General features: G+C 45.8%; 1 protein-coding gene across 1 annotated transcript in view; it reads left to right on the top strand.

Annotated features, from left to right (window-relative positions):
- The window catches only part of arhgap32b (Rho GTPase activating protein 32b), a 235,642-nt gene that overhangs the window by 213,348 nt on the left and 9,647 nt on the right, over nucleotides 1–12,647 (top strand). The window contains 5 exon segments of the mRNA XM_024431996.2: nucleotides 4,474–4,576; nucleotides 7,837–7,981; nucleotides 8,843–8,925; nucleotides 10,045–10,152; nucleotides 12,043–12,188. Coding sequence (XP_024287764.2) covers nucleotides 4,474–4,576; nucleotides 7,837–7,981; nucleotides 8,843–8,925; nucleotides 10,045–10,152; nucleotides 12,043–12,188 — 585 coding nt within the window.

The following is a 12,647-nucleotide window of genomic DNA, read 5'->3' as shown; positions in this document are numbered from 1 at the left end:
CTCCTCTCGCTCCTCTCTCCTCTCGCTCCCCTGTCCTCTCGCTCCCTCTCCTCTCGCTCTCCTCTCTCTCCCCGCTCCTCTCGCTCTCCTCTCTCTCCCCTCTCCTCTCTCTCCCCTCTCCCCTCTCCCCTCACCTCTCGCTCCCCTCTCCTCTCGCTCCCCTCTCCTCTCGCGCTCCTCTCGCTCCCCTCTCCTCTCGCGCTCCTCTCGCTCCCCTCTCCTCTCGTGCTCCTCTCCTCTCGCTCTCCTCTCGCTCCCCTCTCCTCTCGCTCTCCTCTCGCTCCCTCTCCTCTCGCTCCCCTCTCCTCTCGCTCTCCTCTCGCTCCCCTCGCTCCTCTCGCTCCTCGCTCCTCTCGCTCCCCTCTCCTCTCGCTCCCCTCTCCTCTCGCGCTCCTCTCCTCTCGCTCCCCTCTCCTCTCGCTCCTCTCCTCTCGCTCCTCTCGCTCCCTCTCTCTCGCTCCCTCGCCCTCGCTCCTCTCGCTCCCCTCTCCTCTCGCTCCCCTCTCCTCTCGCTCCCCTCTCCTCTCGCTCCCCTCTCCTCTCGCTCCCCTCTCCTCTCCTCTCGTCCCCCTCTCCCTCTCGCCCCCCTCCCCGCTCCTCTCGCTCCCCTCTCCTCTCGCTCCCCCCTTCTCTCAATTCAATTCAAAGGGCTTTATTGGCATTGGAAACATGTATGTTGCCAAAGCAAGTGAAATAAACAATCAAAAATGAACAGTGAACATTACACTCACAAACATTTTGAGAGAATATAAACATTTCAAATGTTATATTATTGGCTATGTACAGTGTTGCAACAATGTGCAAATAGTTGTAGTATTAAAGGGAACATAAACAGATAAATATAAGGTGTATTTACAATGGTGTTTGTGCTCCACTGGTTGCCCTTTTTCTTTTGGCAACACATCACAAATCTTGCTACTGTGGTATTTCACCTAATAGTTATGGGAGTGTATCAAGATTGGATGTGTTTTCAAATGCTTTGTGGATCTGTGTAATATGAAGGAAATATATGTGTCTCTGATATGGTCATACAGGAGGTTAGGAAGTGCAGCTCTTCCCTTGAGAGCCAGGTCTGCCAATGGCGGCCTCTCTCACTAGCAAGGCTATGCTCACGGGAGTCTGTACATAGTCAAGGATTTTCTTAATTTTAGGTCAGTCACAGTGGTCAGGTATTCTACTACTGTGTACTCTCTGTTTAGGCCCAAATAACATTCCAGTTTGCTCTGTTTTTTTGTTGTTGATTCGTTCCAATGTGTCAAGTAATATCTTTTTGTTTTTTTATGACTGGGGTTGGGTCTAATTGTGTTGCTGTCCTGAGGCTCTGTCTGTTTGTGTTAGTGAGCAGAGTCCCCATACCAGCTGACAGAGAGGACTCTTCTACAGGTTCATCCCTCTGTAGGTGAGGGCTTGGTTATGAAGGTTTGAGAATCACAGATTTTTAGGTGATTGTAGAATTGAATTGCTCTTCTATGGATTTGATCATTCCGGGACCATTGGGTGTGAGCTGAGCATCTGGTGCATGCCTCTTAGGTCGTGGGGTGGGATATGGGTGGGTGTATTAGTGGGGGTGGGGCCTGTGTCTGCTCATGGCCTGGGCATATGTGTGGCTGTCATGGTGAGGTCCTTTCTGCAGGGGTGGGGGGCATGGTGGGGCAGAAGGGGCATAAGACTGATCTGGGGAGGGCTTATACAGTGGGGCAAAAAAGTATTTAGTCAGCCACCAATTGTGCAAGTTCTCCCACTTAAAAAGATGAGAGAGGCCTGTAATTTTCATTATAGGTACACTTCTACTATGACAGACAAAATGAGAAAAAAATGATTTTTAATGAATTTATTTGCAAATTATGGTGGAAAATAAGTTTTTGGTCAATAAGAAAAGTTTATCTCAATACTTTGATATACCCTTTGTTGGCAATGACAGAGGTCAAATGTTTTCTGTAAGTCTTCGTAAGGTTTTCACACACTTGCTGGTATTTTGGCCCATTCCTCCATGCAGATCTCCTCTAGAGTAGTGATGTTTTGGGGCTGTTGCTGGGCAACACGGACTTTCAACTCCCTCCAAATATTTTCTATGGGGTTGAGATCTGGAGACTGGCTAGGCCACTCCAGGACCTTGAAATGCTTCTTACGAAGCCACTCCTTCGTTGCCCGGGCGGTGTGTTTGGGATCATTGTCATGCTGAAAGACCCAGCCACGTTTCATCTTCAATGTCCTTGCTGATGGAAGGCTTTGTTACTTTGGTCCCAGCTCTCTGCAGGCCATTCACTAGCTCCCCCCGTGTGGTTCTGGGATTTTTGCTCACCGTTCTTGTGATCATTTTGACCCCACGGGGTGAGATCTTGCGTGGAGCCCCAGATCGAGGGAGATTATCAGTCGTCTTGTATGTCTTCCATTTCCTAATAATTGCTCCCACAGTTGATTTATTCAAACCAAGCTGCTTACCTGTTGCAGATTCAGTCTTCTCAGCCTGGTACAGGTCTACAATTATGTTTCTGGTGTCCTTTGACAGCTCTTTGGTCTTGGCCATAGTGGAGTTTGGAGTGTGACTGTTTGAGGTTGTGGACAGGTGTCTTTTATACTGATAACAAGTTCAAACAGGTGCCATTAATACAGGTAACGAGTGGAGGACAGAGGAGCCTCTTAAAGAAGAAGTTACAGGTCTGTGAGAGCCAGAAATCTTGCTTGTTTGTAGGTGACCAAATACTTATTTTCCACCATAATTTGCAAATAAATTCATTAAAAATCCTACAATGTGATTTTCTGGATTTCTTTTCTCATTTTGTCTGTCATAGTTGAAGTGTACCAATGATGAAAATGACAGGCCTCTCATCTTTTTAAGTGGGAGAACTTACACAATTGGTGGCTGACTAAATACTTTTTTGCCCCACTGTATAAGGTGTGGCTAGGTTTTGGGGAGGGGTCGAATGGTGGGGGTGAGGATCCTCTTGGTGCGGGTCCTCCAGGAGGGGTGTCTCGCTGGTCTGGGCAGGGTGTCTATTTCTCTGTTGCTCCTGTGTGCGGTGCTGGGGCTGCAGATCAGGGGATGTCCTTCAAGGTCCTGGCAAAAGTGGGGAGACTGCTGCTGGGTGGTTGGACAGCAGAGTTTAGCCACTTGGGGGTTATGGAATAAGTTTCCCCATCAATGTATTCCCCATTTGAGTCCATGAGGAGCACAATCTGGCTTTTGTGTGGGGGTGTGGGGGGCTGACAGGGCAGTTTGAAGAGGTGTGATCACTCGCTCGGGGTGGGGGAGTCGTCACCAAGGGAAAGCTTCTCCTGACCTGTGACCTCTTCATTGGAAGTCCTGTTGGAAATGCATGAAGTTGCCCTGCACTACCACTGTTCTGTTATTGTAAAGTATGACAGAGGGTGTCAGTGTCAGGGTCCTTGTTTTCCAGTATTCTGATTTTCCTCCCTCCACCAATACCAGCTCTCTTCATATAAGGGTAGTGTGCTCTTATAGCTGTGTGCCATGCACATGGAGAGTCTGTGTGGAAGGTTAAGTTGCTTTCTTTCCCATTTTTGTAGGGTTCTGTTCTTTCCTAGCAAGCTTGGTAGCCTTTTAACTTCGCATTCAGTCTTTATACAGTTCTATCTAGAGATGATTGTAATGTTTTCTTTTTAAGCTTTATAAGTAGCTTCAGACTGATCATTACTTACTCAGTTCCCCATTGGATGGTATGTTCGGCTTTCTGTTGTGCTTCTTTTGCTGGTTGCTGGTTTGTCAGAAGGTTTTCTGGATTGTCCTTGGAAGTAACAATCCTTGGTAGTAAAAATACTTCCAGAATCCTTCCAGGTAATTTTGTCCAAAATCAGGTTGTAGGTTTTGATTTGGAGTGAAGGTTATGTTGTGGAGGGTAAGTGACCTGTATATGTCCTTGTATCCATCTTTTTGTTAAAAAAACAACATGCTGAAAGATTTCAGGGCTCATCTGCTCATGACCTGCTCTCTCTTGCTCTCTGTCCCCTCTCTCTGCCCTCTCTCTCTCTGCCCTCGCAGCAGGCCATGACGTGTTATCTGATTATCTTGTCCAGATTGAGACAAGGAACCGTAAAAGATATAAGTGCCCTTTTTGAAAGCAAGGGTTGGTATGATGTGAAGCTGGCAGGCCTTGGTGTCAGGCAGCTCAAAGCTTTGCAGACTTCAACTTTCAAATATTGCCTTTTGAAAATCAACTTGCGGAGAATGCCTTTTGATTTGGTTTTCTCCACGTTGTATTCTAGGTAGTTCATGTTCAAGTTCATGTTTTTCTTTATCAGAGAACATAAAATCTTCTCTCAATGCAAAAACACTTTTCCCTGGTGTTCCCCTGTGGAAGAATATGTGCTCGTTCTTTAGAAAGGAGGAAGACAGAAGGTGCCTCTTTTCGACCTTGCAGTGTTCCGGTGCACATCTATTGATTGAAGTAGAGATGCCCTTTTTAAAGTTGTCTGAGTGTCTTGTGTTCTCTGACATTGTGTTTCCTGCTCCAGTTCCCCAGGTACTCAAGAGCTGCACGGAGTTCATCGAGAAACATGGCGTGGTGGACGGCATGTACCGCCTCTCTGGAATCGCCTCCAACATCCAGAAACTACGGTAAGACACACACACACACACACTCTCACGCACACTGATTTGACAGTGCTATCCGTTAAACATGAGTATGCCTCATAGGGCGTTCATAGACGTAATCTCAAGTGTACACCAGCCACCAACTTCTGAGAATTTGTTCTGTTCTGCACAAAAGCCCTCAGTGGACAGAGAAGGCAAAGGTATTTTTAAAACATCATGGACCTTGACTACCAGGTGGCATTGTACTCAATATCAGTTCATGTTCATGAATACAGCTCTCGTCACAGTAAGTAAAGGGTGAAACCCAACTCCTAAACGTAATGCACTTGTGCCATACATGTCAATAAAATTCCATCAAAGATAACGTGCACTTTCAACAGAAATTCCCATGATCTTTTCCTTGGCATGCGAAATGTGGATTTACCCCTGTGTGTGGGCGCTGTGGGCATCCCTCAACAACACGTGTGGGTGCGTGCGTGTGTACATGTGTGTGTGTGCGTGGGCATCCCTCGTCAAAAACCTGTTGACTGGCTGTGGAACATAACCCCTAACTGTTCTCTTCCCATTTTTGCACTGTTCATTTTGTCCTCAAACAGTCCAAGTAAGTGACATGGTTGCACTATGCCAACTGAGAACTCACAGTATCTCACTCTGTAATTATAACATTTTAGACTGTGAAGAGGAAGGAATGTTTGGCGTCTTGAAGCCAAGCGTGAAATGGTGTGGGTTTTTTGTAGTATTTTATGGGGAATTTCTTTTTTTCTCCTGAATAAGTATAATCCTAACCCTGCAATAATTATTTGCATGGTTTAACTCAGGATTGACATTTAGGAACCGTCTTAAAATGTAGATTTCCAATTGTTAAACCCACTGTTGAATATCCCAACTGCAACTTTACACCTTTGTTGTCTAGGATTACATCATTAATATAATGTGGCATTTATGACAAAACCATTATTCCGCTGAATGTACAAAACATGAGGAAAATCTGCTCTTTCCATGACATAGTGACCAGGTGAATCCACTTCAATCAGTGTAGTTGAAGGGGAGGAGACAGGTTAAAGGAGGGTTTTTAAGCATTGAGACAATTGAGACATGGATTGTGTATGTGTGCCATTCAGAGGGTGAATGGGCAAGACAAACTATTTAAGTGCCTTTGAACGGGGTATGTTAGTAGGTGCCAGGCGCACCAGTTAGTGTCAAGAACAGCAACACTGCTGGGTTTTTCACACTCAATAGTTTCCCGTGTGTATTAAGAATGGTCCACCACTCAAAGGACATCCAGCCAACTTGACACAACCGTGGGAAGCATTGGAGTCAACACGAGCCAGCATCCCTGTAGAACACTTTCGACAACTTGTAGAGTCCTTGCTCTGACGAACTAAGGCTGTTGTGAGGGCAGAAGGGGTGCAACTCAATATTAGGAAGGTGTTCCTAATGTTTTGTACATTGAAAAGCGCTCAGACAATTTCATCATCTCTGATGTTTGAACAAAGAAATTAGGGTTTGTTTATGAAGTAAGAGTTATTGATGGCAGCTTCCCGTTAGAAACTTCTAAACATTTATAAAGGGAGTGTCCTGTCCAGAACGCTCTGTTTATTTACATAGTAGTTCATATTCCATGGATTTATCATGAATTCTTCAGGTCACCAAACTCAACACAGAACAGTATGACAAACGCATGAAAATGTATGCACTCACTACTGTAAGTTGCTCTGAATAAGAGCATCTGCTAAATTACTCAAATGTAAAACTAAGATGAAGAGATGAACCAACACCTCTTTGCAATGGGAGGAATGGTTCTATTTTCCTCTCTTGATTTGTCTATATCTTTCTGTTACTTACTTGCTCGCTCTCTCTGTCCATGAATCTGTCTGTCTCTCTTTCTTGCTCAATCCGCTCTTTCCTTCTATCACACCCCCCCCTTTCTATCCCTCCCCTCTCTCGCTCCATCCGTCTTTCTATCCCTCCCCTCTCTCTCTCCATCCGTCTTTCTATCCCTCCCCTCTCGCTCTCCGTCCATGTCTTTCTATCCCTCCCCTCTCGCTCTCATCCATGTCTTTCTATCCCTCCCCTCTCCATCCATGTCTTTCTATCCCTCCCCTCTCCATCCATGTCTTTCTATCCCTCCCCTCTCCATCCATGTCTTTCTATCCCTCCCCTTTCCATCCATGTCTTTCTATCCCTCCCCTCTCTCTCTCCATCCGTCTTTCTATCCCTCCCCTCTCGCTCTCCGTCCATGTCTTTCTATCCCTCCCCTCTCGCTCTCATCCATGTCTTTCTATCCCTCCCCTCTCCATCCATGTCTTTCTATCCCTCCCCTCTCCATCCATGTCTTTCTATCCCTCCCCTCTCCATCCATGTCTTTCTATCCCTCCCCTCTCCATCCATGTCTTTCTATCCCTCCCCTCTCCATCCATGTCTTTCTATCCCTCCCCTCTCCATCCATGTCTTTCTATCCCTCCCCTTTCCATCCATGTCTTTCTATCCCTCCCCTCTCCATCCATGTCTTTCTATCCCTCCCCTCTCCATCCATGTCTTTCTATCCCTCCCCTCTCCATCCATGTCTTTCTATCCCTCCCCTTTCCATCCATGTCTTTCTATCCCTCCCCTCTCCATCCATGTCTTTCTATCCCTCCCCTCTCCATCCGTCTTTCTATCCCTCCCCTCGCTCTCCATCCATGTCTTTCTATCCCTCCCCTCGCTCTCCATCCATCTTTCTATCCCTCCCCTCTCGCTCTCCATCCATGTCTTTCTCTCCCTCCCCTCTCGCTCTCCATCCATGTCTTTCTCTCCCTCCCCTCTCGCTCTCCATCCATGTCTTTCTCTCCCTCCCCTCTCGCTCTCCATCCATGTCTTTCTCTCCCTCCCCTCTCGCTCTCCATCCATGTCTTTCTCTCCCTCCCCTCTCCATCCATGTCTTTCTATCCCTCCCCTCTCCATCCATGTCTTTCTATCCCTCCCCTCGCTCTCCGTCCATGTCTTTCTATCCCTCCCCTCGCTCTCCATCCATCTTTCTATCCCTCCCCTCTCGCTCTCCATCCATGTCTTTCTCTCCCTCCCCTCTCGCTCTCCATCCATGTCTTTCTCTCCCTCCCCTCTCGCTCTCCATCCGTCTTTCTATCCCTCCCCTCTCCATCCATGTCTTTCTATCCCTCCCCTCTCCATCCATGTCTTTCTATCCCTCCCCTCTCCATCCATGTCTTTCTCTCCCTCCCCTCTCCATCCATGTCTTTCTCTCCCTCCCCTCTCCATCCATGTCTTTCTCTCCCTCCCTCCGCTAGGCATGAGTTTGACTCGGAGCAGATCCCCGACCTGACCAAAGACGTGTACATCCAGGACATCCACTGCGTGGGCTCATTGTGCAAGCTCTACTTCCGCGAGTTGCCCAACCCCCTGCTCACCTATCAGCTCTACGAGAAATTCTCCGTAAGGACATGCTCTTGGCACAGCACGGGGACTGCACTGAGTGCCCTTCTCCACCCAAAACAAAAACATCACGATTTCTCACACTAACATGCTGCTGCCGCTTGGCGTCCCCCTAGTTACAACGAGCCCCTTCTGTTTTGGTTTGAGAGCTCTACAGTGTTGCAATGTTGCGTAGTGCCCTTGGCCCAAGAGGAACCCTGCTCTGTCTTTGTGGATAGTATTTATTAGGTTTCGCATTGTCCCGAACTGGCGTCCAATTTCCATGTGCAAAATACTTTTTTCTTCTTCTCTGTCTCTGTGGGGGGTATGTTCAAGACCCTCGCCAGGACCAAGTGTCAATTATCTCAAGTTTAAGTACTGTATATGTTATGAGGGTGAGCTAATCTGACACTTTCCCCCCCGAAGTAAAATATGAAAATTGTCATAGGCCCTCAGTAATCACATTCTCGATTTACCAAAGACCAAATACACTGTTGGAGGGCTTATCTTGGAACCACCACTCCAAATCTAAGCGCATGGCACCCACTTTAAACGACTAGTATTACAAATACAAAACTCACTCAGACTTCAAATAAATAAAACCCCTCACCAAACAAAATGGTCTTGGCTGGAGGCTGTAAAGATGGTGTAAATGTTTGCTGGTTGCTATGGAAGAGAGGGGGAAGGGTGGCGGCGGGAGTGTTCTGTCCCCTTGGCTGAGCCAAGCGGTGTGCAAGTGCCTCTACACCGGCCCTGGCCGACTGACTGCGTGGAGGTGTCGTGTTAATGAAGCACTTCTTAACGCAGAGGCACTGATCCCTACCACTCTCCTCCCTCCCTCCATCCTCCCCTCCATCTCCCTCGTTCCTTTCCGCTCCACAGGAGGCCGTGTCAGCAGCCACAGACGAGGAGCGGCTTATCAAAATACATGATGTCATTCAGCAGCTGCCGCCTCCGCATTACAGGTTAGCGCAAAGCCACGCTGCCCCCTGCAGGAACACACAGATTTTCAAAGATTTTACTGAGTTGCAGTTCATATAAGGTAATCAGTCTATTGAAATAAATTCATTAGGCCCTAATCGGTGGACTTTACATGGCTGGGAATACAGATATGCACCTGTTAGCCAGAGATACCTTAAACAAATAGGGGTGGATTAGAAAACCAGTCAGTATCTGATGTGACCACCATTTGCTTCATGCAACACATCTCCTTTGCATAGAGTGGATCAGGCTGTTGATTGTGGCCTGTGGAATGTTGTCCCACTCTTCAATGGCTGTGCGAAGTTGCTGGATATTGGCGAGAACTGGAACACGTGGTCGTACACATTATCCGGAGGCCTGTTGGACGTACTGCCAAATTCTCTAAAAATGATGTTGGAGGCGGCTTATGGTAGAGATATTAACATTAAATTCTCTGGCAATAGCTCTGGTGGACATTCCTGCAGTCAGCATGCCAATTGCACCCTCAACTTGAGACATCTGTGGCATTGTGTTGTGTGACAAAACTGCACATTTTAGAGTGGCCTTTTGTCCCCAGCACAAGGTTCACCTTATTGATATGCCACACGTGGATGGATTATCTTGGCAAAGGAGAAATGCTCACTAACAGGGATATAAACAAATTTGTGCAGAAAAATTTAGAGAAATTAGCTTTTTGTGCATATGGAACATTTCTGGGATCAACACTTTACATGTTGCATTTATATTTTGGTTCAGTGTACATTTTTTTGCGTTGGGAAGGGTGTCAAACATTAACAATGATATAGACACATTATATGAACTACATGACCAAAAGTATGTGAACAACTGCTCGTTGAACATCATATTCCAAAATCATGGGCATTAATATGGAGTTGGGCCCCCCCCTGGTCCCCTCCACTCTTATGTGAATATCCAAATCCATTCAATTGAAAGGATGTCCACATATTTTTGTGTATATTATACAAACATAATGGATGGTTAATGTATTCCACTCAAAAAGTTTCAGAACCTTATGATCTTATACAAGTAGGTAAAACATGCTTCTGTAGAATTAGTCATAGAACTGGTGTAAATGTGTGTTTCATCCTCCATCCTGTTCTCAGGACTCTGGAGTTCCTCATGAGGCACCTGTCCCAACTGGCCACCTTCAGCTACATCACCAACATGCACAGCAAGAACCTGGCCATCGTCTGGGCCCCCAACCTATTGAGGTCAGACAACGTCATGTTATTGATCATATCTCACCAGTGTAATCAATAGTACTAGTATATATAGGTTGCTCTGAGTAACTGCAGTTGATCTTGTACTGAAAATAGCTATGATATGACGATTTAGGAAGCAAACAAATTCTTCCGCATGAAATGTGGTCAGACGGTTTTTGTCACGCAAAAGACTGCCGGTCTCACGGTAATTGACCGTTAATTAACATAAACATGTTTAGTATCTCCTGGCCTCCACACATACAATCCGCTTGATGCCTTTGGAACATCTACATTTAAAAGTATAATACATTCATTTAATAAACACCGTCACAATACCTCTATTTGTTTTAGTCCAGTCTAAAGAAACATGATATGAGGAAAATGTATTTCAGAAGAACAGAATGAGTTGGCCTACTGTAGGCCTATGTTATTTGTCTTTAATTGTGAACCATACAAACCTTAGACTGTCTTAGAAATCAAAACATATATGGGCTGCATGGTGCGACCTATAGGCTATTGATGATTTGAGAAAGTAGTAGAAAAAGCTTGAGGTCTGTTCCTTGCCTCAGGCTACACAGCTGTTCTCTCGTCGAGTGATCATATTTTCACCCATCAGACTATTCTCAATAATCTTTACTAATATGTCAAATTTTGTTTCGATTTAGAATTGTCCATTATCAAATGGGCCGGAACATGTCATCTGTGTTGCACTCGAATAGTGAATGGAGGCCTCGCGTTTTGTAGGCTACTTCGGTTTTATAGCGGAGCATGTGCTTAATATGAGTAGCTGAAAAATAAATAAGAGAACTTATTTCACTCCATGTATCAACCACTGTTGGCGGAGCATGTTCTCGCTGACTGACAGATGATATTACGCCCAGACTCTGTATGTCATGGGTTTTCCAACCTTGTTCCTGCAGCTACCCAGTGCTTCATTTGTGAAACCTGTGAAATATGTATGGCAACATCGATAGTAACATGTTTTCGCAAACCAAACATATTTCACTAAACTTAACAGCCCCTCTGCATGTTTGAGAAAGGAGGAGATGAGATATTCTCATCAAGGTTAATTATGAAAAAATTCCCTATTACTAGGTTATTCAAATGCAAATATACTAATTGTAGGCGAACTGTAAGGCGCACTGCACAATCAAGGAACCAACAGCATCGCCCAGGGCCTTAAGTTCTCGTCCAGAATCATGGATAGACATGTTGTCCTTCCAGTATGCATAATAATACAGTTCACACTCAAAGGTGATTTACTCAAATGTGTTGAATTTGGGAGTATAGCCTAGACCAATTGTATATACCAACGACATCTTAAATCAGTTGTTTTTCTGCCATGTGTAATATGCAGTAGGCTATGTATTGTATAATGGCACAATCATCATTATTATTAAGATTTTTCCTTTTGGGCTTGGGCTCATAAGCCTATGCATTTGCATAAACTCTATGGGTGTTTTGAATGAATCATCACCTTAGAAAGGGCTGTCCATTTCGTTGTGTTTGGCGTCAAACAACATCCATGTTTTACACTGTTTCAACCCGCTGTTGTACTTCTTTCTTTAAATTGATCATCACAGTGAGGTTAGTTTTAAAGGTATGATAGGACTACAGTTTTGATGAGATTTTTTGATTGCCTTTGCATTGATGTCAGAGCGGTTAGAGGGACAATAGAGCCCTGGATACCAGTCCATTAGGACCTGATGGTAGTTAGCAAGTTGGGTTCTACCAAAGCATGACCAGGGGGCATAAAAGGAGATGACCGTGACTCAACGGTCATGTGGAATTATACTGAGGTCATGACTGCTATTGTGGCAGTAGTACGGTCACCGCAACAGCCCTATGTGGAAGAATGAGTAATTAAAAAAAGGTTGATCCCCAATGTCCTCTCCCCAGGTCCAAGCAGATAGAGTCGGCCTGCTTCAGCGGCACGGCAGCCTTCATGGAGGTCCGCATCCAGTCGGTGGTGGTGGAGTTCATACTGAACCATGTAGACGTCCTCTTCAGCCCCAAGCTCAGCTCGCTCATACGGGAGGGAGCAGGTACGCATGCCAACCTGTTGGGATGTCATCTATGTTCACAGTGCCACGGTGCTAACCGAAGCTGGAGGATTATTTCTTATGCAGGATTTTGCTTGATTCTAATTAATGCCAGTGGTGCTTTTGTCATAGCGCAAGCAGAATCCACTTGACCCTCAATTTAGAAAAGTAGCTTACTCAGAACAATCACTTTTTAATGCAAGTAATTTGTCTCCTCCATAACAAAGTCGATATCCAAAGCATTCCTAGTCAATCACCAAATATTTCTGTAAAAAACAGTGATAAGGCCTCCTGGGTGGCGCAGTGGTCTAGGGCACTGCATTGCAGTGCCACTAGAGACTCTGGGTTCGAGCCCAGGCTCTGTCGCAGCCGGACCGACCGGGAGGTCCATGGGGCGACGGACAATTGGCCTAGCATCGTCCGGGTTAGGGAGGGTGTGGCCGGTAGGGATATCCTTGTCTC

Source organism: Oncorhynchus tshawytscha, linkage group LG09 (genome assembly GCF_018296145.1).
Source record: "Oncorhynchus tshawytscha isolate Ot180627B linkage group LG09, Otsh_v2.0, whole genome shotgun sequence".
NCBI lineage: Eukaryota > Metazoa > Chordata > Actinopteri > Salmoniformes > Salmonidae > Oncorhynchus > Oncorhynchus tshawytscha.
This window is presented reverse-complemented; position numbering and strand designations above follow the sequence as displayed.